General features: G+C 45.2%; 1 protein-coding gene across 4 annotated transcripts in view; it reads right to left on the bottom strand.

Moving 5' to 3' along the window:
- Positions 1-26,183, bottom strand: part of INPP5D (inositol polyphosphate-5-phosphatase D) — a 62,442-nt gene extending 36,259 nt beyond the window's left edge. For all 4 annotated transcript variants that reach the window (XM_076341693.1, XM_076341692.1, XM_076341691.1 and 1 more), the window contains exons 1-2: positions 25,977-26,183; positions 20,884-20,947 (exon numbers count right to left, since the gene is read on the bottom strand). In XM_076341693.1, the coding sequence (XP_076197808.1) occupies positions 20,884-20,947; positions 25,977-26,110 (198 nt within the window). In that variant the 5' untranslated portion in view covers positions 26,111-26,183. The remainder of the gene's footprint in view (positions 1-20,883; positions 20,948-25,976) is intronic.
- Positions 26,184-27,588: the final 1,405 nt, after the last annotated feature.

Here is a 27,588-nt window from a genome sequence, read left to right on the forward strand (position 1 = left end):
ATCAGGTTGGTCAAGCAGGACCTGCCTCTCATGAACCCGTGCTGGCTGGGCCTGATCCCCTGGTTGTCCCGCTCATGCCTTGTGAGCGACCTCAAGATGAACCGCTCCATAATCTTCCCCGGCACTGAGGTCAGGCTGACAGGCCTGTAGTTCCCCGAATCCTCCTTCCGGCCCTTCTTGTAGATGGGTGTCACATTGGCAAGCCTCCAGTCGTCTGGGACCTCCCCTGTGAACAAGGACTGCTGATAAATGATGGAGAGTGGCTTGGCAAGCTCCTCCGCCAGCTCCCTCAGCACTCTCGGGTGGATCCCATCCAGCCCCATAGACTTGTGAGCGTCAAGGACCATAACAGCGTAGATCAGATCCTGCTCTGTTAGAGCAGCACAAACTTAGTATAATCAGAATGACTTCTGATTTACAACAATTAATGAAAATAGTGTCTTGCCCCTCCCAGACTCTTCTGCTTCTTGATGCCAGCTGTGAAGGCTGATAATCAGGGAAACCTATCAAGGAAAAAAAAGCACTTCACTCTAATCCATCATATGAAAGGATCCTGAAGTCATGGTGCTGCACTGGGACAGACCTGGAATAGTTCAGCCAGTTGCTTCCATGTTTCTCTGTTCACCTCCCCTGCAGTACCTTTCCCTGCTCTGAAATCCCTGTTTTTGTGATTATTTATGCAGCTGTGCCCAGCAGTGCCCCTGGCATCCCAGAGCACACTGTTAGCAGCACTGACTGCAGGATGGCAGCACGCTCAGCCCTTGCGCCCAGCCCACTGCCCTGCTCAGGATGGGGCAGTGTTACCCACACTTCACCCTCTGGATTTAACCTGCCTGGGCTGTCTTCTGCCCACCATCTACAGCACCTGTAGATGGGCTGGAGCTCACGAGAGATGAGGCTTGTGATGGATTGCTTTGCCCTAAGCTACCCCAAAGGGTGCCTCAAAAAAGGTGTCAGCCCCATCAGAGCACACACTCAGACCCTAAAACACATCGAGGGTAAATGGGAGGGTCAGGGTTTGCCATCTGCATTTTTGCGAGACGAAAGCTTCGCCATCAGTGCTCTCTCCCACCTTTTGAATTACTGCAGCCTATCCCATTCCTCCTCTTTCCAAACTCGTCTTCACACTTCTACTTCACTTTCCAAAGACCTCACTGTCTGCCCACTTCCCCGGATCTCCCCTGACTGATGACTGTCCCTGCAGCCCTCCATCCTGCCCCCGCACAAGCACCCCTCCCACCCCCAGTGCCCAAACACTGTCTTCTCAGCCTTGTTTTGCCTCTCAGCTCCTACTCTCCCAGGGCACCTGCAAGAATATGGATTGCCCTGCACAGCTCTTTTCAGGCCAAATGGAGCCTTGATGTAAGTGGGAGGAAAGGCTGAATTAGCACTTTTTGCTGTCAAGGACAGTTCAGTCTCTGAAACCGTGCTGGTCTCTGTGGTAACCAGAAGAAGCAGCATTTTGTAACAGGCCTCCTTCCTCTAACTCATTGCACTGCATTTCAAGAGTGGACCAAAGCCTGTGGTCCAGCTCAAATTCCCCGGAGTGGCCATAAGCCCCAGCTCACGTGCAGACTAGCAGGATGCACGCACAGAGAGGCCCCACCATTACACACCCCCTCTTACCCTGGTAGCTTGGCTGGCTGGTCAGGCAGCCAGCCATCACCTCCAGCCACCTTTCTTGATGAACCCTACCACCTCCTCTCTCAAGTATAACTGGGATTTGTGGCCATGTGGAGGAGCTGGGCTTTGCACGCATCCGAATCCAGCCACTCATTCCCAAAGACAGGCAGTCTCCATCCTGGCAGTGCCAGCTCCTGACAGCCTACCTTCCCCAAGCCCATTCAGGATAAAAAGGACCAACTCCCCACAGCACACAGTAAAAATAAAGGACGGTGCTTTCATATTTTGAGACAGAATTCAACAGGGAGCTGAACACGTGTCCTGAGCAGCTGCACAGAGACAGTGAGAGCTGTAATAAGGAAACGGGGAACTGGCGGGGCTGGGAGCTCCGACCAGCCGTGGCCAAGCATAGAGGGAAGGATGGGGGGCCTCAAACCTGCTCAGTGCCCACTCATGGTGGCAGAGGTCGAGGGCCCTCCCCCGTGCTGCGAAAGCCACAGTGGCAGCACTGCCTCGCTACACATCAGCTTTGCCATCATGAGAGCCTGAAAGCAAAGATGGCTGGATTATTCTCACTCATTTTCTTTTGTATTATAATTGTTATTTTGTATTATAATTGTTATTATTTGCAAGGACCTCAACAGAGGAAGTGTGCGGGAAGGGCTGTGCCTCTCCAGCACAAAGCAGTGCCCAACAACCCTCTCTGCCTGTTTGCCTGCACTATGAAATGAGCTCCTCTTGGTTCAAGGCACCCCCCCAAATTTCCCCACTCCCCCTGAGAGACCAGGGCACGCTGCTTTGTGCTGCCTCCCTCTGCAGAGAGGCACAGCAAAAACTATATGTTGTTTGAATTGGGAGAGAGAACAGTAAAAGCAAGACCTCGCTCCACTTGCTTCTCCCCTTGGGGAAAGGATGAGAACAAAGCCTGTGTGACAGACGTTAGTCACGTTGTTCGACACACAACTGTAAGGCGCTCAGATGCCACCGGTGACGAGTGCCGTGTGAGCCCCTCCAAACCAACAGCCTGTAACTTTGCTACCAGCCACAGGGCAATAGGACCATCCCCCAGGCTGTGATCTGTTCCCAGCCCAGCAGTGCCCAGGACTGCAGGGATGATGCCTGCATAGCATCAGTTTAATGCAGAAAACCTAGTCCAGTAATGTTGCAGCTAGTGCTCAGGTTGCTAGATGGGCCTACCTGAAGGCTGGTCAAACAATTTTCACTGCCAGCGAGCAAGGAAAGCAGCATGTAGCTGGGACAAATGCTTTCTTCATACTTGAACTTGTGGCAAAGGTTTATAGGTTGGGAAGGAAAAGCAGTGGTGGATAGTAAAATACTGGCATTGAGTTGGTCCATATCTGGCTGTGGAGTGCATTAGCAAAAACCGGACTGATGGTGCACTCTGAATAAACGTCCTCAAGACAACCACACTGGATGACAGGAGTGAGGGAAAACGGAGCCTAAACTTTATGCAAACTTGCTCTAGTTTTTGAGACAGGGAGCAGACATGGAACGGGGCACTGCAAACAAAACCGAGCAGGATGGGGCAGCGCAAAGCAAGCTGGAGCCACTCGAGCAGAGCGCAACAATGAAATCCACTTCCCACCCACCCCCCTTCATTTAGTAAGTAACTATTTCCTCAGGGTTAGGATAGATCTTGTTTTAATTGCAAAGTGAACTGTTTCAAGTCATTAGAAACATGGATGGCAAATGTCATCTCCACGGCAACATACCACATCCCCACAAACGCGCTCACACAGTTCACAGGACACCAGAGCAGTGCGGACGGCAGGCTCTGCTTCCACAGCAATTCCTCCAGCACCAGCACCGGTACCTCAGCTTTGTGCTGATGATAGCCATAACATACAGAAAGGAAACACCGAGTGAACATATGCAATATAGGGAACAGCCCGTAAAACAGCAGAATTGCATAAAGGAATCTGGATAACAGCGAATTAGAGACTGCGCAGCAATTTTACAGTGGGAAACTGCATCAGAAAAAGCCTATGTCTTTCTAAAATCTATTAATGGGGTGTCATATGAGATGCAGGAGGAAACTATTCCACTGTACTTGGTGCTGTAAGGCCTTAGCTAGACTGCTGTGTCCAGCCTGGGGCACTGCTTTTTAAGGAACATGTGAAAATACCAGAGAGAGTCCCAAGGAAAAATTATGAGGACGGCTGAAGAGTTGCAAAATGTGATTTACAAGGAAAGCTCAGAAGAAAGGGACTGGTATGGTCTGGCAAAGGGACAGCCTGGAGACATCACAGCAGCAGTCTTACAAGTTTTAAATTCTCATATAAAGAAGATGACAACCAGCTGTGCTGCAAGTCCCTCAAGGACAGCAGATGCAGCTGGCTTGCTTTGCAGCAGAGGAGGTTTAGATTAGATCTCAGGGAACCTCACCAGGCAGAGACAGTGAAGTCAGGCTACACAGGGAGAGTATGTGTCCACGTCTGGAAGTGTCAGAGGGCAGAGTACCCAGGCATTCCTCACAGCTGGCTAGCGAGCAACTGATCCTGCTTTAGCCTGAAAACAGGGCAAACGCTGGGCTCAGAGACCTCGCAAGGCCTCCTGCCGCCCCTAATTCTGTGACTGTAGGAAGCCCTGTGCAAATCTGCCTGCTGCCTCTTTGTCCAGATCCTGCTATATCCTTGAAGGAGACTGGTAAAACTGAACATGACCATACTTGGCACGACCAGCCCAGCCATTTCAATTGCATCCCAAACCACGGACTCTCAGATCTTCCACTTCTGACTCCAGCCCTTTTGGCTGGAAACCTCCTTTCCCACAGGATGTCCTGGTGTCTCCTGTCCTCCAGAAACTGCCCTCAATTCTGCAGGTATTTCCAGTTATCAATTTCCTTTCCATCTTCTGCACACTCACTGTACAATGGTTTAACACAACTAGCTACAACTTGTTCCTGCCTTCATGCTGAATAGGCTTCTGCGTTCTTCATTTCATGAAAACAGGTATGACTAAAGCCTTTAATCACTAGTCTTTGGTTAAATCTTGTGATCCCCTTTCCAAATTCATCCACCTAAACTTTTCAACAGGTTTTTGTATGGCTGAGATCATCTAACCTTCCTTTGTATCTGGTGGAAAAAGGCCAACAGGGCCCAGCCTAAGCCTCCTCTTCTCCATTATCTCCAAGCAATGCCATCTGGCCAGCAGAACACCTTGACAAAGATACCCCAAATATGGGTTTGCTGAGAAGCAGCTCTGAACATACCTTTAAGAGAAGTTGCAAGTGGAGTACAAAGACATAAAGTGAAAAGAGATTTAAAAGATGTAAAGCCTACACTAAGCCAGGCAAGGAAGTGGTTAACTTGGGGTTCATTACAACAATTGTATAAATAGATGGCACAGGAAGTCTGGGGCCCTCAGAAGGAAGAGGAAGTGTTTTCCTTTCCTGAGCCAAGGCACAAGGAGGAACTAGGAAACTGGTCATCTGGTTATATTGCTTAAGGCCAATCTTTTCTAACCAGAGTGCCTTAAAACATGTATTTAAACACATATATAGGCATTTCGGTAACAGTCAATAAGTTTTCAAAGTTATAAAATTCTTGCAATACCCACCAACTTGAACGGAAGCTGAAAATCAGGTCACTTCTTTGGTGTGAAAGGCTGGCAGGAACTTTTTTCCTTTTAGATTTGAAAAAAAATTTCTTAGGCTTCCTGGTTTGGAAAAAAGTTGTCTTCAAGACTGTCTGTTAGCTAGGAAGTCTAGGTGGCATTTTTAAATTTACTTTTGGCTCTTACGTAGGCAAGCTTTTATATTTCACTAAAAAGCTGAACCTAAGAGCTAAGAAATTCCTGGTAAATTATTTTTTAAAGCAACCTGGTTGTGTTTCAGTTTTGTTTTACTAGAAAACATTTCTTATTTTTAGATCAAATCTTGTGCTAAGAAATTTCACAAGCTTTTCACAGGAATGGGATCATAGACAGGAATCACAGCTGGGAGAAACGGCTACTTCCCAAAATACAAGCCATCCAGAAACATACTCTATTTTGAATGCAACACCCAGGGCTGGGAAGAAATGGGTCTGACTAGGAGTACGAAGGGAGAGGAGCAAGAGCAGGGCTGAGGAAAAGGGGGATCCTGTGACATGGAGGGTTGGTAAAGGAATGGACTTTAATAAGTGGTGGGAACCTGTGAACTGGCAGGGGAGTTTGGATGGTGGGTAAAGCTCAGCGAGAGGGTCTCTGGCAGGGGAACTGAGCACGAGAGAAGAGGCAAGGGGAGGAATCCAGGGAACCTGGGCAGAGGATGCTGGTGGGTGGCCAGAGCAGCGCCTCCTCACCTGGAAAAAATCGTACGAATTTTTGGAGAATGGCACAGTGTAAGTGCAGCTGTAAATTAGATAACTTGAATAACGTTGGAGAGAATGGAAGTGAATAGTCCCTCTCTCCTCTGAGATGAGAGATGGCGAAGGCTTTCTTGTCTCATCCTGCACATGGTTTGGTCCTGATGCTCAAGTTTGCTTATTCATGTCACTTTTGCTACAGTGGTGTTTTACATTTAAGACTTTGGGTGAAAATCATGGAAATCAGAGATTTCCCTCTAGGAAAGAGGGCTCTGGATTTTCTGAAAGAGATTATTCATAGAAGGAAACAAGGAATTGCAATTTAACAACAACTAAGTATGTGTTACTTCTAGCTTGTGTTCCTGGCTGAAAACCAGACATCCAAACAAACAAAAAAAAACCCCTAAGTTAAAAGAGGAAAAAAATAAAGAAAATTACTGTGTTGTCAATCCTATAAAATTCCCTCTGTTCCTCAAATGCAACTGAAGGATACGATTACAGACTGCCTCTACCACAAGCTCCATTTCTTTAAGCATAATACTGACTTAAGAGACACTGTATATGAATTAAGGGCACTGCATCACAATTCCTTTTTTATTATATGTATAAAAAAATGGGAATGCTAAATGATTTTCACACTTTTTCACACTAGTGTGCACAGAACATTTGTTAAAGTTCAGCACCTACTTCCTTGCTTGCTTGCAATACGTGCATGAAATATGAATCCTATTGCTGCTAGCTGGAAACAAGTCAACCAGGTGTAAATAAGCACTCTTGCCTCCATTGCTAACTGGGCAGGAGGGCACATCGTGACTTCACTTCCAAATTGTCTGGTACAGTGCAAATCTAGATTAAAACCTGAACCCCTTCCTTATCCAATTTTGGCCAAAATGGCCATTTCACTTTTTCCCATTGGCAATGTCATGGAAAAGACTTAGGAAGCACAATGCATTTTGCTCATGCTCAGTTTCAAATGCTTAACACATTCTATGCATGGAATGTGAACCCAGTTTGAGTTAATCTTAAAAAGATCCTGACTGTCATATCTGCCACTTCTGATCTCTTCTGGCCCTGCAAGAGTTTTCCTTTACGTGACCCCACTCAGGCTTCGTTCTGGCAGCCCGAAGATTGGTCATGTTCACAGGTAGGAAGTGCTCCCATGGCAGAACTGGGACACTTGCAAATTAAAAGCCTGTTGAAGTGAAGAAAAATTGAAAGGAGTTTTCAGTAGAGTATAGCTGGCTGCCAAATTTTTATCTCAAGTTCCTTGTTGAAATTCTACATCCTAAAGAAAAACATTAGAAGTTCTGGAAGGTAAAGGACCTATAGAAGTCTTTTGAACTGGCATTCTCCCACAAGATAAAGACATAGGTCATAAAAATAATGCACTCAGATCCTACTTAAGGACCCCATTCCACTCTGCTCCGGCACGCCACAATCCACACAAAAAGTATGTTAATTGCCAAATATCTAACTAATATAGTTAGATACAAGCTAGTAAGAACACCAAGCAATTGTAGGAAGCATCAACACCCTGTACTTGAGGTAGTCCTTCACACTAAATAAAACATTCAAACCCTAGCCACCAAAAAAGATTTTAGCAACAAAGCATATTATGATCCAACTCATAGCACCAAGTGAAACCTCCTGAGCAACCGACCCTTTCAGCATTTCTCTGTGTTATAATAAATAAGATTTACATCAACAACAAGCAAACAACAGTACGGTTCCATGACAGAACATGAGGGACTGGTGTTAAATTTAGCTACAGGGTGCAAGTCAGATGAGTTGGTGATGAATGAGCAAGGACTGCAGATCCATGGGGATCTGATGCAATTTTTTTAGCACTTCTGTAGTGTGTGGGCAGAATTTAAGTAAAAGTTTTGGAGTACGCTACTTCTCACAACTTTTGTAATTTTATCACAAGGCTTGTGCTTTGTGGTTTTCCACTGGAAAGCTTCAGCACTTGAAGTCAAATGAAAATTTCCATTTTCATTTCTTCATAAAGTATCTAGCTCTAGTGATTACCAAGACAAGCTTGAAAACACAGGTCCTCAAGAGCTAGCAAGGCAACCAAGGCAGCAAACATAACATAGTCATCATTTCTGAAGGCAGTTTGTGGAGGTCGTCTGATTTTGTCAGCACTCACTGCTGACAGTAACTGAGCTGGGGAAACTGTTGCAGGTCACTGATACGTGCTTCTTGGTGGAAACTTCCAAGCACCCTTCAGCTCTTCCCTCTATAGGAGGCAATAAATACATCCCCAGGCAACAGTGTGAGGGGTTTGACGTCCTACGAGAAAGAACTTTTTCCCGAGACAGGCGAAGGCGTGCCTACAGTGGCTCTGCCTGAACAGCAGGGCAGGACCCCTCAGCTCAGATCAGTTCTACACCACATTTCTGGGGGTTTCCTCTAACCTGTGCAGGCAGACAGTGGAGGATCCGTAATCAGCTCTCTGCTTTCCCTATTGTCTTCTGTGCTGAATGAATCCCAGTTTCAACAGACACCAAGCACTAAATATGCATGAATTACGTAAAAAATCCAGTGGAAAAGAGAAAATGTAAGATTAAAGAAGTTATACTTATTGAAGATACACTGCTGAAGCAAAGGAGTGCAGGCAGGTGCATGTAAAACAGCTGTAGTCACCACATTATACTGCATAACTTTCTGGGATTGCATAATTAAAAACCATAAGCAATGCAGAGATAAGGGTGAGCACCTTAGTGTTACAATTTCCTGTCTTCAGCCTGCAAAATTTCTCAGGCTTTAAGCCGCAGCAACTGTTTTCTATTTTTGTGACACTAAGGGTGACCACTCGTCCTTTCTTTCAAGGGGCTGTCCCTTATTTCATTCATTTACTGCATGAGTAAGACAAACCCTTACTCGATTAGAATTAAGCACTGAGCCATACCTACTAATTGAACAGATACAGAATCCAGCCTGAAAAAGCACAGTCATTTAACAAATCTAACCACAAAACTAAAACCAAACAAAAAACATCCTTCAAACCCTCTCCTCCTTTTATGTTCTCCCCTGAACTGCACCTCTGGAATAAAAATAGCGGATGTGGTGTTACAAATTTTTTGTTAAACTTTGCCCCCTAAGACTGGACCCAACCCAAGGTCTCTGGTTTTGCATACACAGGGATGTGGCATACAGTGAAGACAAACTTCTGGAAAGGCTACCTAGTGCCTCTGTGAACAACCAGTGCTTGCTGCATGTGAGTTTTACCGTGTTCGATCACAAAGAACACTTTATACTGAGTTAAGACTTTTAAACAACACAGATCACTGCATCCCTGCCAAGTGTTGGAGAATGAAGTTTAATACAGAGTTATCTGGAAATTTTAATTTAACAGCCTGCTAACGCAGAGCAACCCCAGCTCGTAAGAGAGCTTTGCTGTACTTGGCCCATGGGGTTTGCTGAGCCCAGCTGTTCTGGGTGTTATCTTTTAAAATACTGGAAATGGAGATCTTTAGAGCCACGGGATGGAATAGGAGAAGGGAACCAACTTAGACTTTCAGAGAAGAACCAAGATGGAAAACTCTGTCAGAAGTTAAAAATTGAAGACAAAAGAAGTCAGACAGCGGGGCAAAGACCTGGGAACAACCGAAGCTGCGTGGTGACTTCATTCTCTCAGAAGGACTTTGAAATGACTGAATCTGAGCTATCTTTGCTAAAGTCTGTTTCATTTCCCTAAAACATTTTGTCATTTGAAATCAAGTCCTGTGTGCTTTGCATTTATGCAGCAACCTTAAAACTAAAGGATTCTACATTTCTTTTAAACTTTAAACAGAAATAGCTTCAACCACCAAAAGGTAAATTTGAAAAGTACTGGTGGAGCAGATCTCATTTACCTAAAACAAGTGCAACCAGGACAATCCTTCAAACTGAACATGTTGTTATTTAAAGGTGATCATATCTTTATATTTTATATCAGTAATAAGCTGCAGTGCATGTAGTGTCTATTGGTCCCATTCCCTAAGACTGCAGAGCAGATCGAGTGAGCAAGATCTAACTGGAGCCTAAGTATTACTTGTGACCTCCTGGGTGAGTTAACATTTCTGTATGGGGGACGCAGCCTGCAATGATACATCCCATCAGCAAATCAAGATACATCTCTAAAGAAGAAAAGGCATCACCCTGTTAGTAACAAGTGCAGAAATGATTTTGTACAGATGGCGATATCTGCCATAAGACTAATTGTAAACAAATTCAATAGCAATGTTTTCCAAGACTCATTCCTATCTTAAATGATCAGGACAAAAGGCCTCATATAGCACCAACAATATATTAGCTTCTCTTTCTTTGAGTAAACAACTCAACACTCGCCTGCAAATTAGTACTCTTCTGTGTGACCCATCATGCCTCAAAGCACAGAAGCAATAAAACACAGTGCTTCATTACCACACTGCTGAAAGGGGAATAATCTGCCATCTCCCTAAATACTTTAAATTCAGTTACGAAGCTTCATCAGAAGTCTTTGGAAATATAAAATATAAAAAGGATACGACAATCAAACGGATTAAATGCTATGTGACTGATAATATTAAAGCTAACATCCATCAAGTTACTGAAAAATGAGAATATTTTCTTTTTGATAATGTTGGTTGTGTCAGTTTTCAATTATTTTTCCTCATCTGCCAGGAGAGGTTTAGAATTTCAGGAGCTAGTCCTGGAGATGTTGAGGTGTGTGTTCCCAAGGTGCTCATCTCAATTAGGATTATACATTTGGCCTCTCAAGCACAGTGTAGCTAATTTGAAAAGTGTATTTTTAAAAAAACCAACAAACCCTTCTTATAGTTCTCAGTCCATGAGCAGAGGTTACTACCCCTTCCTTTAAAACGTGCCCACAAAAACGGTTGATTCGGGATGGAAATGTCTGCGGGGGGGTGAGGGGAGAGCAAGAACTTCCTAAAGTATATTTGCAGCTGGAGAAAGTTTCTGCGCCCTTGGAGGCTGAGGCTCCCACCACCTCCCAGCCGCTCGTTCCCGTCCCCCAGCCAAAGTCTCTGCCCCACTTTTGTGCCAAGAGCAAACTTGATTGTTCGTGTCAAGCTCTCATAGCGGGAACTGAAAGATCCGGCAGAGTAGGAAAGAGCTGCTCAGTATGTGGTTGTGGGTGGTCAAAGCCTTTCGAAAGGATAATACAGTGAAACATTTATTCTTCTGAAACAATAATTGTTAAACTGGTTACTGTTTAACAGCCCTAATCTTTATCTTCTGAATCTTAAAGTATTTTGCAGCGCCTGGAAGTTGCTTTTGTACAATCAGTGAGGATTGCCTATTTGCAATTTTCAATTGTTTAAGCATGATGAAGGCTTTATGACATAACACATTTATTGGAGGGCAAACTGTAAGAGAAATTGATGACATTCTTTGGCATTTCACTCTTTGGAGTAAAATTTTATCTGAAAGCATATCCCAAGGAAAATGAATTTCACTTCATGGCATGCATTAGCTTTCAAATATCTGATTTCATTTTTTGAAGCTTGAAAAACAAAATAATAATATCACTTTAACTTGATTTAAGACATCTTCTCTGAACTTTTTCTTTTTATATTTTCAGGAAACTGAAACATTCTGGAAGGGTTCAAACTAGACAAAAGCTGGATATGGTTTGTTTGTATGAAGAATTTTGTATACTGAGAGATTCAGTAGCAGGAATGTGCATGTTTCAGGAAATACCTAGTTCTCTTATTAAATGCTGCTTCTTTCAGTTTTTCAAAACCTGTAAAATGCATTATGTTTATTCCTACCTCAGATGCAGAAAAAACATTTTCCTTGTATAAACAGATTTGGATAGTTTGCAGAAACACAGATTTTGATAAGCCCTGACTGTGAATTATTTTCAGTCCTACAGGTAAAGACTGTAAAGAGTTTTACAAACTGATTTAAATCAACATTAAATTATATTGAAAAATATTCAAATTGGAATATCTACCATTTTCTGTAATAAAATGAAGCTTAATATAATTAAATTATGTATTTGGGCATACTAGAAATGTGTTTCCCTAACCATGTTTCGAGACATTGCTCCTAATTATTATCTGGTTGTCCACTTGTCCCCTGCTTCTATCCAAGAAAAGTAATCGCCCTAATTATATCTCAGCCCATCAGTGCCAAAGGAGTACCACAAACACGGCAAGTTTTCTGTGGTAATAACTAACTTGGGTGAAATCAATTCCATCCTCGACATTAACTATTCTTGAAATTTACTGTTATGCGTAAAATCCCACTTTCCCATAGAGGCTCTGCAGCTCTGCACACCGATGAGCTCTTGACTTTTCAGTGGGGTCCCCAACTCCAAAGCGTTGCTGGGACCACTCAGTTTCATCTTAAGACTGGGCTGCACCTCCTGGCTCTCTCCCTTCCCCTTGGTGACTCCCTCTTTGCTTCCTACTGAAATACTCCCTCCAAGTCCCCTGTGCCCCTCTGTCCCTCATGCAACACTGCTGTCCCTTCCCCTCCCCTGCAGCAATGCAGGTGCTGATTGTTCCCCTCTAACTCCCAGGGACACTGGCATGCACCGTGTGGTGCTGGCACACCTCTCACCTCGGCAGTACACCAGCCCAAATACATGCACCCCTGCCCACCAGCGTATGCCCACCTGGAGAGGGTGGCTGTCCAGCCAGTGTGTCCCAGCCCACCAAGCATCCTCCTTGGTGGGACACTTGGTCCCCTCCTGCCTTTCAATGCAAAGGGAGGCCAACAGTGCCCGATGCCTCTCGGCTGCAAACAGACCACAGATGACTTACAGTCTCCACGCAGCCTGCAAGTGATATTTTGGGCAGGCCTGTGCCTGCCCTGTCCTCACTGGAGACCATGAGGTTTTGACATCAATTTCAGCAAGCACAAAATCCTTACGCAGCTGTCTGACTAAAGCTGTAAGTGGCTGCAACGTTGTGAATGGGTGAGCGTCCCCCAAAAGATTTTGCTTTGTGTTATCTCCCACTGAAACCAGCTGAAGTGCAATTTCCTAGTAGAAAAGTTTTGATCAGATATAGATAAATCAGCAAAATCCAAGGCAAATCACAAAATCCTTACTACAGAAAACCTTTTCTTGGCCACACATGTCAGAGCAGCACAGCAAATAGGCATTACAGAGCAGTGTCAAAGAGAAGGGCAAAAACTTTGCATCTCTCTGCAAAGAGCTCACAAAGGACTTGGTACTGCATGTGCCACAGCCAGACACTGCCTCTGACGTTGGTGACAACAGCAGTGACACCAGGAATACAGGAACTGACCTAAACTCACGCTCTTATCAGATCACACTGGCAGGATGGGCAGCCGTACGTCTGTGCTCTGAGAGCAGGTTAGCACGCCGGATGAAGCTTTTATGCCGAGCTCCACCCTGTAGGACTTATAAACAGAAGCCAGAACAAATTCTGCCTAGAGGCAGGGACAATCCTGCCGACTGGCTGACATGAACAGGCAGCCCTCTCATTGTATGTCTTGCCTGTCCCGGGACAGAGGATTTTGGTCTTTCTGACATATTTAGCCAACCCATATGCAGACAGAGTACAAATCTAGATGTTTCCCCCAAAATGTGTTTCTAGAAGCATGCTGGAGAGGGAGCATCTCAGCAGGAAACCCTATACACAGTATTTATCAGCTCTCCTACCTTCTGGGAGCCAGTGCTGTAAGTACACTGGTAACCTAGAGCTTCAGTGTCAGTTGATACAGTGAGTCACAGCTGCTGGCCTGCTTTCTAACTGCTCGCATAGCACCATTTGTTTCCTGTTGCACACAGCCTTGTATCAGACTAGAAAAAATTAACAGGAAAAAAAAAAAAGCTAGATGATCACTCAATGTAAAACAGTGGTGCTGGGGCATCTATAATTTTCACTGAAGTCAGCAAAACCTACAAGTAAATAGGGTCAGGGCCCTCCCTTTGCAACAAGTAGTAAGTATAAATATAAGTAATTTTTAAAAAGCTCTTGCAGCAATGGTGAATTTCAGCACGAATGCAAGCAGTGTTCATGCTCACCAAAACGATGATCTGGCACCGGTACTGCAAAATGAACGTCTCCCACATTTACCCACAGAGCAGAGTACAGGAAGATGCACGCACACCGCTGCTTTCTGTCAAGGAGCCGGGCAGCTAGGACAGCCCAGGAAGGTGAAGCGGAAAGAAAAAGACAGGCAGTAACTTTAAAAATACTAATGTTTTCCATACGATAATATAGTCTCTTATGCAGCGTGAGAAGAAAGCAGCTTTTTGCGATTCCTTCTCACAACAAGGTAATCCACAGAAATTGCTAAACTCTGGAGCTGGTCAAACAGTTATGCTCAAAGCAAAAAAAAAAAAGTTTATTAAAAAAATGAAGGGGCTTGGAGCATGTGCTATGCAAGGCATAGACTTCATTCAACCCCCCTCTCCCCCATTAATTAAAAAAAAAAAAAAGATGAAAAGTTCAAAATTGCTTATCTGGACTTCTTCAAAAGGATGATCCAGTTTCTCCATCTGAATAACATTTTTCGTCAACATCCTGGCAACACTGTGATAACTTCTGAAAAGCTCAAAATCAAAATGAAACATTTCACCTGAATGCATTTTTTTTAATTTTCCAGTTTGCTTGAAAATGTAAAGCAGTTCCTACTCCTGCTCAAGCCAAGCTCTATTTCTGCCTTCTCTCGCGGGGCAGTCAAAAGATATCAGCACCATTCAAGGGTGCTCTTTCCTCCTCCTTCTCGCCAACCTGTTTTTTTTTTCTTGTATTACCCTTAAGTCTGCTTTCTCATTCATGCCGCTAACCTTGCTTTTTGGCAGCCCGCAACATTTCAAGGCAGGTACACAACTTGAAGCAAGAGCTCAGCTAGCGGCATGAATGGGAGAGCAGACTTAAGGGTAATACAAGAAAAAAAAGCCAGGTTGGCAAGAAGAAGAGGGAAAGAGCACCCTTGCCAGAAGGAAGCAGCAGTGGTTGGGTGAGGCCTGAGCCCTGAGGTGGTGGACAAATGTGTGTGGTTCAAGTTCTGGGTCGCAGAATGGGAACGTTACATGACTGAGCTAAAGCATCAGGTCATGCCCACAGGAAAGCACTGGGAGGCTGGGCCTTCCTCAAACTCAGAGGCCAGACTATGCCACACAGCACAGGAGGATACAGCACACAACTATTAAAATCTGTCCATGGCACTGAGCTACCAAAATCCTGCTCTGCAGATGCCCCAGTTTCTTAAGGAGACTCCACCTTTAGCAACAAGCTAAAGCTGTTCCCAAAACTACTAGGCTGACTCTGTCTCAAGTGGCTTTAGCAAAGGCATCTTTGGTGACAGCCCCGTTTGTGCAATGTTGACATCTGTCCATCAGGATATCTCCCCCCAGCCTTCACACAGAGTGGCACGAGGTAAGTGCTTGATCCTGCAAACAACCTATGAAGTGTTATCTGATAGACTATGAGCATAAACTAAGATGCAATCTAGCTGTCACTAAGAAATGACTGATTGCACAGCAGCTAGATTGCCAAACAGCCATCAGATAACACAAGCTGTGAACTCCTATTTGAGATGAGCCAGAAATCTAGAGAGATCAAACTCCACAGGGTTTTAGAGATGCTACCACACTACCCTATACCAATCCGTATTTACTGACCAGCTGACTCCAGTGTCTTCTTCCTTCTCACCACCTCTTTCAAGCATCCTCACTCAGGAGGCAGGTTATAGTCTTGACAGCGAGTTTTTAAAATTACAGTATATAAAGACAATACAGGGTAAAGCATTAGGCAGAGGCAGTATCACAGTTTTTCAACCGCAGCTTTTGACCTCAGCGTCTTCTCCAACTGAACAAGAGTCAGCTGTAATGGGAATGTCCTTACCTGACTTCAGCCTGCTAAGTCTGGCAGTCTAAGGGTGTTCTCCAGGCTCTTTAGGCAACAGAGAGAGACAGGACCTGCCGTGGACAATTTAGCCCACCCAGGTCAGAAACCTGTTTCTTCCCAACTGACTACAGAACTCAGCTTTGACTACATGACAGCTTTGACTGCACATCTAAAATGAAGGGGGATGAATACTGATATACCACACACATCATCTGATCCTGTGGAAGTCAGCAAGGGACAGCTATTTAAAATTATTTTTGGTAACCCCTCCTTAACAGACTGGGACTGAGTTCCCCGTTTGTAAAATGGGAACAAGAGCATTTCCCCTCGTTGAGGAGATGCTAAGATCACAAGGAATTCAGATTGTGCAGTGATGAGGGTCATATTGACACCTCAGCTAGTTGCATAAATGAGATGTGTTAAGTGACAGCATAGGAAAGTTTTACCTTCTACCAATCTGAGTGACAAGAACTGAGCAGAGATGCCTGGCTTAGAAAGACAGCTTTAGTGTCTTTAGTTTAGTGTTTAGTTTGATCTTGTGATTCCCAAAGTCTCCTTTGCTGCTCTGACCCTCTTGCACAAACATGATTACACTCAGCTAGTCCCCAAACTTTCAACAACTCTGCATTGATTATGCCTCCCCATTTGAGCAAGGGAAAATCATATTTGTTTTTACAGAGAAGAAAGTTGAAGTACCCCAGTTGTGACTTGCCCGACAGGCAGGTAGCAGCTAAGCTAACTCGAGGGCACTTGATTTCCAGCCTCATGCCCCTGCTCCTGGATCTCTGTATAACTGTACGTTTTTTGCTCTCTTCCTGCCTCAGCTTCTCGGTTCTCAGTGTTTTACTACAGTGAGAGTCTGCAGGCTAACAGAGATATCTTGATGACTTATTGTTCTCAGCCTAAGGACAAAGATGTCTATTTGCTGTTACAGATCCTGTGTTTCAAGGGGTTTTTGTTACTCCTCCCCTCCTTCCTTAAATATGTTTTCATCAGCAGGATGAGAGTTTTATTCATCCAAGTCATGGATTTCTTTGCCTATATTTTGAAGGCTGAAGTAATGGAAGAAGAAAATTCAGCAGTCCCAGGAAAAAAAGGGAAAGAAGAGATATTTGTGTTTGAAGAAAAAAGTCTATGACTGTAACCACTATGGCCTGATATGTTTTGGGGGGATACCAGTTTGATTCCAGATATGGCAGGCAAGAGAGGTTTCTGACTATGCTAACTGCTGTAGCGTTGCTGCAGATGTAGAAACCCAATGGCAGATCACGTAGCATGCCACAAAATGTTGGAAGGACATATGCAAATATTTTTTTCTTCAGCCTGAATGCAAAAATGTGCACTTCTGAATGCAAAAATATGTACCTCCCTTTCTGCCACCTGTACTTGAACAGTTAATTTAACCATGCAAAAAGTGACACTGAATATCATTCCACTAGTGCCAGATCAGGCTCTAATTAAAAAAAGAAAATGAAATCTACTCTCCAAGACTCAAAAAAATAAATGCGAAGCAACTTGCAGCTTTAAAGGTGAAAAAAGTCCACAGAGTGGCAGAGGGAGAGCTGTTATGTCACAAGTGCTGTGTATGTAGCTGTGATATTACATGTCTTCTGAACCTGCTGTCATCATGAAAAATGCCTGACAGACAACAGCCCAGATCTGAGCAGGAAGACAACTTTGTTAGCTTCAGGAAGGAGCACTGTGCAGACAAAAAAGGTCACATTGCATGATCAAGGCCCGTATTTGTAAATAATACAGGCTAATCTCAGGATTTCGTATTGAATCTTTCCTATGTCTTTTTTTTTTTTTAAATAAACACAGAAATGAGAAGCATCTACCGATTGCTGTATTAATTTAGCACCTGATCTAATTCCATAGGATTAGTAGACTCTTTCCTTTTTAATGGGACTTTTTAAAGTGTCAAAACTCCTTCCCTATTCAACAGCTTTTACATCCTTGCACAGGAGAACTATTCTTTTCAAAAATCTGATCTTTTAATACACATGAAGTATTTTTTTTTTTAATCCAAAAGTCAGCAGACAAGCAACCAAAAAAGTCTGGCCCAGCTGGAACAACGTACCAAGAACAGCAGCCAACAACATGAGACTGTTTTGCCCTGAGCCTCAATTACAACTCTCACTGCATCTCTCTCTTGCCAGAAGCCAGCCCCCTTCTTCTGCCTTTCCCACAGAACTGGAATAAAGCAGCACAAAACGGGAGGTGTTGTGTCTTCAAAACATGAGTTAACAACACACTTTATTTAGCCTACTCCTGATATTTAAGCTACATATCCTGGCAACCCAGCATACAAAGGTATTCCACCACAGTCCCTCTGCATCCCAAGAGAAATCCCTCACAATCACAACACAGATTCCAAGAGAATCTTACAAATCAGTTTGGGTGTTCTTCTGGTAGATCATACTTCCTTAACAGATCTAGTAGATTTCAAAAGGTTTCATTGAGAAAGATCCCAAGGAGTCCTAATAACACTGTCTGGATCCAGCAGTCGTCCAATAATCCCTCCCCAGAGAGAATGAGAACATTTTTTTTTGTAAATAATACCCTGCAGAATTCTCTACAGAGAACTAGAAAGTGAGGAGGTTAAGGTGTGTGTGGTGGGGAAAGCCTGAGCTGATGGACATCAGTCACACCTTCTGCTTGTTCATAAACCTTGATCCAGCATGAGAGCTGCCCATTGCTACAGCAGAGAGAAATACTGATTTCTTATGGCTGCAGTGCTCTGATCTGTGGACAAAAGGAATAGTTGTACATGAAAACAGGCCCTTTGTCATGGCAGAAACAATTACAGATCCAGTACAAACTGGGAAACGTAACTCGCATCTTCCCAGGTTGTAATGTGCAGAACTACATGCCAAGTCTGCACTATACCTTAGCTGCAGGTCCTGGCAGCAGCCTGCAGCCCAGCACTCTCTGGAGAGCTGCCTGCACACAGGCACGTTGCTCTGAACTCAGATTTCAAACCCTCTTGTAACTTGTGGCATCTGTGCCCTTCTAGAAAAGGTTGCAGGCCAGGCTGCATGTTCAGCATCACTCACATGACGTGCTAGCAGGACAGCTGAGGTGGGGCCAGGCCTTGCCCAAGGTGCCGAGGCCCATCCAGGGCACATAAGGGCAAAGTGTTGGGTTGTGTAGCTGCCTTTGCAGGTAACCTCTGGCCTTTCTTTGTTCCTCTCCCTCAGGTGAAAAGTCAACATATGATCATTTCTGTGCTTGTTTTCTAAAAGACAAAGCAGCTGCCAAACTCATACCCCAAACCCATTCAGAGTTAGGGTTCCACAAGTTCCCTTCCTCATCATGGTGCCAGTGCAGAGCAAGGACTCCCGTCCTGGCTCTACCATAGAGCTGCTGTGGGACTTGGATAGTTGTACCCATTGCCTGGGCCTCAGGTCTCCCCAACACTCTCCCTGCCTAGGGTGCTTCACTTGTGAGCTATCTGGCACAATGAGATCCTGATCTCTGCAGGTGCTCTAGGTACTCTAAGTAATGATAAACACCGTATCACCTTCTGGACACCTATCTTACCATCACAACACATCATCACACCAGCACAATATGCCAAAACACATTATTTAGGACAATAAGGCTGAGATACATCAGATGATGGAGAAAAATTAAGTATTACTACAAACAGCCTGCAGCATAGTGTGTGGAGCCAGATCAGAATGACAGGAACTCAGTTCCAGCTGAGTGCTGGTCCCACACTAGCAGCCTGCAGAGCCTGCACAAGTTCCTCTGCACAGTGTTGCTCGGTGCTCTGGGAAGACGGATTAGCTTTGGTGACATGCTATAGTAACACATACGGACCCAGGTCAAGTCTGGCATAGTGTCCTGCTGCCAGTTCCTCCTTGGAAACGGAAGTGCTGTGGCAAGCAAGGCAGAGGTACCTCAACAGCTCTGGGGAAAACAGCTGTAGTTGGTGAGGCCAACTGGGACACCGTGCTGATAACTGGTGGCTGGCCCTGGGCACACAGTCCTCCAGGGCACAGCACCAAGAACCTGGAATTGGCCTTGGTGGCAATACAGCTGTGTTTGTGCAGAGCTGTGTCTGAGTGGGGCTCCTAAGAAAAGCCTGAGCCTGAGCCACCCAAAAGTGGCTCTTGAGGGAGCCAGGCTGGGTGTGTGCACCCAGGACACACAATCCACAGTGCTTATCAACAGCCCACAGCTGAAAGAAAGCTGCCAGCACTCAACTGTTCTCACTAACCTGACCACTCTAGTTTCAGATATGCTGCCTCTTTGGTGCAGATCTCAAAGAAAAACTGATGCCCCTGAAGCACATCAGGAAATACATAAGTAACATGGTGCATGTGAGCCGCGTGAGCTGCACATGGAGTTGGTAGAAATCTGTATTTCTAGTGTGGGAAGCTAACTGTCATCTGAAATGGCAAGGAACGAATGTAGACCCACTCTGAATAGCAGGGCAGACTGGGGCACATGGGTAGCATGGGCATTTCCATTTAATTTTACAGGGAATGCCCATGCAGCAGTGGCTGTGCTAAGAGGATGTGTAGGCTACAGTCCCCACTGCCTCCTAGTAAACCCATACCTGCTTCTTGGGGCTGTAAGAGACTATGCTTCCCTCCCCACCCCAAGTTTCATGATCTATATTGAGAAAACAAGGGCTGAGAGGTGGTACAGGAAGGGGAAGTGGCTCATTCAGGATACTAAAGCAGAATAGGAATAAACAGAAGGTCTGAAACTCCTGCCCTCAATCCTGGTACTTTCTGGATCCTGAGACCACAACTCAATTTACATTCTCTGGGTGTAGGTAAATTGTGCTGCAATTTTGGATTGAAAAGATCCACAATGTATTGATAAGAAGCTGGCTTCAGAGGAAGAGGTATTCCACGGGCTGAGGTTCTCAGTTACATAAAACATGGCAGTGCCACTAAATTGAAGGCACACATGTTAAAGAGTGTGCTGATGGCCATAGCAGTGGACCAGAGACTAAAATCTCCATAGCAGTGGACTGGAGACTAGCACTGTGCTGGCCACGGGCATTAGTTTAACTCCTTATATCCTTTTTCTCTTGGTGTTAGAACTACGAAAAAAAGCAGTGAGTGGTCTTAGGTGCATCTTTGTGGAACTGAATGGTACACAGCATGGCTTACCTGGACAATTAGCTTATTTTCCTTATCGGGCAGGATTCGGTAGGTATAAACGCAATTCCGGAACCTGGAACAGATCAGAGGAGATATAGTTAGACCATCTCCAGAAGGGAATCACACCGTGGCACCCCTCCCCGTGAGAAAAGGTATTGGAAGATCCCGAGACACATAGATGGCTTCATGCACAACGGTTTTAAACATTTCTCTCTATTTCTTTCCCTGGAGTCTGTGAACTAACACAAACCTGAAGTGTTCCTGGTCACTGAGACATGTTTGCAGATGTCACTGCAAAAAGCAGTGTCATCAGCATCAGCCTCAGAGTGAGTTATTCAACTCTTCTTCTGGCCGGAAAGAAAGAAAACACCAAATGGCTCTAGCTGTCAGTAGAGTGGGCGTCTCAGGAAGGAATGAAAAAGCAGAAATCCAAAAGACACAGGGCCAAAATCAGCAATGAATGAGTAAATTGAAGGGCTAGTATGTGCGTTGACTTGTATTGGAAAAAACAAATAATAGATTTCAGCTAAATCACAGTAAGACAGCTGATTGCTAGGCACATTTTCATGCACAAATCCTAAACAACAGCCTAAATGAAAACCCATCTCGCTATCCTGGTGGGGATGCACACTGCACATGTGCATCTGTAGATCAGCCATAACGAACATTTTGTCCCAGCTAAATTCAATTAGATTCTTATTTAAGGGGGGATGAAGGAATCTTTTGCCCAGTGGAGGGCCACATTAATGCACAAGAGCCCAAGGGAAGCCTGAGCAGTGCTGTAACATGGTAAGCATGACCTCCCTCAGCAGCTGCTGAGCTTTGTGGAGCTTGCCCAAGAAGTGTTGACTAAAAAAATATATTTTTACCTTTCTCCCAAGTGAACAACAGATTGGTCAAATCTCTTAAGTCACCTGCAAAACACTCTGTTAAAACATACAATATGGCTTCAAGCCAACAAACAATGCTGGTTTCAACCCCTTCCTCTCAAAGGAAAAAATGGAATCCACTCTCAGAGCTTCCTTGGCCATAACAGAAACACTGCATTACCTGTGGAATTGTCATGAAATATGGGCTGAGGTCAGCCCCCCAGCTGGGGAGATCAGGCAGATCAATAAAACATCCTCATCTCTTTTACAATTATGTTGTGAGTCTATTCATCACATGCCTTTCAGAATCACTCCATGCAGGAGAGAGAAAGAGAGATTGCCAGGATTTTAGGCAGCCTTATACAAGGAGTCACAAAGAGCAACTGGAAATGAAGAGAAATTACTCATAAATCATAGCTGAGTTTTTCCAGGGTGTTTGGAGAATTTTGTCATGTATCCACATGAACCTGTATCTTTTGATGGCATTAATGCAAAGGACACAGAAGAATTAGAACTGCTCCCAGAGCTCAGTACCACTTTACTAAGCAATGCAAGACAGGCACCTATTAATTCACACAGCTGAGGATCTGGTACAGAGCTGGAAGTCACAGACATGATCCCCAACTGCTTTGGATTGCCACAACATTGCTAATTTCACCAAGCCCAGGGCAATCAACGCCAGATGAGGATATGCCCCAAGGAAGGGTATGGGTTTTGTTTTTATCTGTCAATGCAGTTCTCTTACACCATTTCCTCCTGCTGATATGCAAACAGGGCTAAGCAGAACTGCTCATGCAGCTGATGAGAGAAAATTTGTGTGTGTGGAGATTATGAAAGTGATAAACAAACCAGCTCAATGGTTTGTCACAAGAGGACCCTCCTTGTTACCTTCACAGAAAGTGCCCCCATCACACAGGCCTTACGAGGCTGCTGTCATAATACTTGTAAAGAGGTTTAAGCTGAGGGTAGGTGAGATCAGTGGAAGAGCAAGGAAAGAAGGGCTGTTGGGTGAGACAGGAGCAGGGAGGAGCACTTCCTAGGATCAAAAGCAGGAATCCTCTTTAGCAGTCCCCTAATTTAGTGCATGTGGATGGAGAAGACTGGGACTCTTACTCCATTTCTACCCTTAGGCTTTCTCTCTCAGCGTCCTGACTGTTAAGTTATGTGGCCCCAATTACTGTCACATTCCAGGTCCCCCGTAAAAACTGGGTTGACTTCAGAATTGCTCAACCACTGTTCAGGCTGTCTATGTGGGGGGTAAATACAACATTAGCCTCAGCTTAAACATGTCTCCAAGTACTTTGCCATCTCTGTCTTGCTTGGTTGAGACAACCAACCAAAGGAGGAAAGGGGACGAGGCTTGTATTTTCTCTTTCCTCTCCTGCCATACGTGTTTTTATGCACAGGTGATGATGTGCATACTGGGCGTGCCTGGAAATCCTAAACAGGACTATCATGCTAGGCATGGTGCTAAGTGCACCATGAGAGAGGCCGTCCCCCCAGAGGGCTGGAAATGGCATCTCACAGGCAGTGTCCTCTGAGAGGGATCCCAAAGCTGCAGCTAGCCTTGAGGGTCATCTCTAGAAGTGTTGTTAATCCTGCAGCCATTCACACACGAACCACCAACAGAAGATCCCCTGGAGGAATGATACCAGTTCAGGTGCAGCATGCTGTGAACACTAAGCAGGTTCTTTTTGATTTCAGGATCCAGGCATTCCCTTCCAAGTAAGTTAAAGAGCCCATTTCTTGTCAATAAACTGGCAGATCAAATGATCCAGGCACAGAGAAAGGAGGAGGAAAATGGCTTTGCTTCTTGCCTTTTATGGGGCAGTGTGACCAGCAGAGCAGAGGACAGCAGTGCAGGGGGAGGAGCGTTCCCTCTGCATTTGCTGACTGTTTCAGCTCTCTGCTAAGTTAAATGCTGCTGTTCCAAGTTTCAGAAAAGGGGGGGAGGCACTCTTAAAAGACCCTGCAAATACACCTCCCTTACTTGTCTATATTTATACAAACCCTATTTTCCTAAAGCAGATCTTCAAGAAAATCACTATTTCATTCTATGATATAGTAAGTGCTTTTGCTGGATTTTGACTGATCTGCCCAATAAATATTAGAGCTTTGTAGAATATGGCTCTTCTTTTTCAGAGTAAATTTCATGTTTTTTTGTTTTCTTATCTATACATAGTTGACACTTTCGCACTTTCAACATAATTCTGTTTTTGTGAAAGCCTTTTGCAGTCAGGCTTTCAATTCCCCTCTCTCTCTCATTCTTTGTCTCCAGCCTCTCTTTTTTAAACAGAAGTAACTGAAGAGCTCAAACTTCAAACACCGTCCAGTCAACAACACAGCTGAAACTGATACATCTCTGAGGAAGTTTTCAGCTTCAGCAAAGCTGCCCATTTTGTCAAGATGACATTCTGAGGGAAAGACTTATTCACCACCTTTAACCCTTTCTCTTCACAAACTTAACTGCAAACCAGCATAAGCTGAAAGCTTGTTAGGTACTTTGTCAGAAGTTTGTGTGACATTTCTCAGACTGTAATTAATGCCAGCCCTTCACACCACAGATCCGTCTGCTCTTGGCTGGGTGCTCCCCATTTCTTTAATCAAGCCATTCATGTTAGCCACCTCAGAATGGATTTAAGAACATAACCTTTGGCTCCCGGTTCAGAAAATCCTGGTCATGATATTGTTTCTATTTCCTGATCCCATGTCTCTCAAGTCACAAAAGGCTTTCAAAGTTGGCTGTGTAAACATTTACAATGGAAAAACTTATGCAAATGCATGTTAGTAGACATTTTTACAGCACCCTCCCTTTCTTTAATCCCCACCATCACTCCATAGACATATTTTGTGTATATTCTGGTTACAAGGCAAATCAAAGGGGTCATACTAAAAACACTAAATGGAAGCAACAGTCTATTCTAGTAAAATGTTCCCTGACTTGCAACTTGGGCCCTCAGACCATGCTACATGATTGCCCCTCCTTCCTCCTGCTTGTCCTGGCTATTCATCTGCAGCCGCCCTTCTTTCTCTGCTCCCTCCAGAAAGACAAAACTCTTCCCCATGTTATTACAAACATCTTAACAGGCAGGCACAGAGGCTCTCTGCACTTTGTGAACACCCCCATTACCCAGCCACCGATCTCTCACAGTCCAACACCTACACTTACAGGGCAGTTACCCAGCCCCAAGCTTTTCTGCAGATGAATCCTCTGCAGCAGACTGCTGTCACCAGAAGTCTGACCTCAGAGACAAGCAGTTAGACCAGAGTTATAAACAGCAGCACCACCTTTACCACTGCAAGAAATACACTTTCAGAAAGAAACTACCCTGAGAAACCTGCTTGTAATTTAATGTGGGGTAAGGTTGAAATAAATTTTATTAATCTGCTGCACAATGGCAGCAAAGAGGATCTGATAGGCAGAACAGGGTCTCACAGAGGCTCTCTTGATTTCTCCTAAGCAGAGAGCAACTGTCTTATCTCTCTGTAATGCAAAGTCAAATGCCTCAGACTTCTCCTACTGACTTCAGTCTCCTCTTGCCCCTGCACTCCTGCCTCCAGGAATAACACCTGCCCCTCACAAACCCAGGGCAGGAGGCCTTGCTCTCTGGTCCCCAGCCCCAACTCAGAATGGGAGGGTCAGGGCTGCCAGCAGTTCTCTCCCTATTTCCTACATGAAATATTTACCCCGTGAGCCACATTAATGATGCAGGTAGAACCACCGCTGTGCTGGGTGTATCATGCACAGCTCCAGGAACTATTTCAAGCCTTTTGCTGAATGGGACACAGCGTTGTACAGGCAGGTGCATCAAACACACACTGAACCAGAGCAAGAAAAGTGCCTAGGAGGGTACCAAGCTCAGTACTTGAGTTGTTAAATGTAAATACCTGACCCAAGTTGTTAACAGGCTCAAAGAGGTCAAGAGGTTATTTTCTCTCGGAGCACAGCTGCAGTATCTTTGATTATTCTCTCCTTTTGAATCAGGGGCAAGAGTAGTGTGAGCAGTACAGCAGTAAAAGAATATGGGTTTGTTCAGCCTGGCACTGCTCCCAACCCTTCCCTACCCTGTGGCCCAGTCAGCTGAAACCAGCCATGCTCTGATGTGGGTTCCACCTTCCCAGTGAGTACAGTGGCCATTTGCCTCTGTCCTAGAGAGGGTGCAGGGGGTAACAACCTGCACAAGCGGGGACAAAAGTGTCTGCGTGAAGCGCGAGGTTGAAAGCTGTACTTACAGCACGCAGAGTGCATATGCCGAAGCAATTGACTCACTGGCCCGCACAAGGAAGCTGCCATCCTTGCCTACTTTGGAGAGCAGGTCTTCGGCTCTGGAGCGAGTGATGTTGCCGTGGTACCAGCACTGATCCATCGCTGGAGCTGGAGGAAACCTGAATGCCAACCCAGGAGCTGCCAGAGCTGCCTGTGTGTCTGTGTGTAACGATCAGGCAGCTTCAGCTCACCAGCTTCCTGTTTCAATAGTACAGAGAGGGAAAGGAAACTCAGCCGCGGACAACTTCCTCAACTCAAACAGCTCAGAGAGTGAGTGTGACATGTTCCTGCAGCCCCCGCTCTCCCTCTTCATGCTGCAGCTGAAGTGACTAGCAAGCCCATGTCCTCTGCCTTTCCCTCCCCCTTCATGTCCCAATACTCTGTATCAAAAAGGCGCAGCTGGAGATCTCTTCTGCTCCCCCACCGATTCAGTCCCCCAGGCTTTGGTGGCCTGCCGTCCCATTTACGATCTCTTGCCAGACCCTTTGAGTTTCAATCTTTTTCCTGTCTGTCTGTCCTACCCACTACAGGTCTCCATGGGGAATAAATAAATCTCAGACTGATCAGAAACACACTGTGCATTAGGATACTTAGCACTGACTGCCCTATTCCTGCCTTGCCTAGTCCTCACATCTAGCTAGGTGTGAGGAGAGGACTTCAAAGAACCGGAAAAAAAATTACCCCTGCAAGTTTCCGTGCACAGAAGCAGACTTATAGGCTGATTTGCTCTGGGGATTTGTGACCAAAGCTCCCTGTCAGCTACTGTGAGATGGATTCGAAGATCTTTCCTGCTTTGAATCCCCAAAGGTGGAATGGAGCAAAGCCGTATCTGACAACCTGCGTCAGAGAGGGGAGAACTGGAGCTTTCACTTCCCTTTTCTTTGTCTGTACATCTGCCCCTTGTCTGTGCTGTATGGCACGCTCAGTGCTGCGTCTCCAAGGCAAAGCAACGAGGGGCACATTTGCAGCAAGCAAGGACATTGCTACAGGGGCACTGCCTGCATGACAAATTTGGTTGCCTATCCTGTACCTCCAACCACTCTGCCTTTGAAGGCAGCACTTCTGCACATCCATATTTGAGCTATACTTAAAAGCAGCAGCTGAGCTGGGAGTCTGCCTGGGACTCAGAGTACAGAGGGAGAGTTCCCAGGAAAGGCACAGACACTGCCAGCCTGATGCAACCTTCGCCTCCCAGAGCCAGGAGAAGTGCTGGAACCATGGTACCTGGATCGTGTATGGAGTGCTGCCCCTGTACGCAGCATGGACAGCAAGGCAGGAGAGAGCAGCCTATCACCGAACTGGGAGAGACTAGAATTTGTGGGTATGGAGAGGGAGAGTGAACCAGTACAGCCCAGCATTCATCCCTGCTGGCCTTCCTGGTGCTTTCAGTTACCCAGACATCTGCTCTGCATTGTCCAGCTTAATCTCTGCCATTGCAGTTAAACTGTGGGCACCAGGAATTCAAAATTGTGAGGCCAGCATAGGACCCCGCTAAATGGGCAGAACTGCAATGTGCAGGGCTTCCTGTCCACACTGAGCAAGCACTGTTTACAGACCAAAATTAACTCAGCTGGACTT

This window comes from Aptenodytes patagonicus, chromosome 6 (genome assembly GCF_965638725.1).
Source record: "Aptenodytes patagonicus chromosome 6, bAptPat1.pri.cur, whole genome shotgun sequence".
Classification (NCBI taxonomy): Eukaryota; Metazoa; Chordata; class Aves; order Sphenisciformes; family Spheniscidae; genus Aptenodytes; species Aptenodytes patagonicus.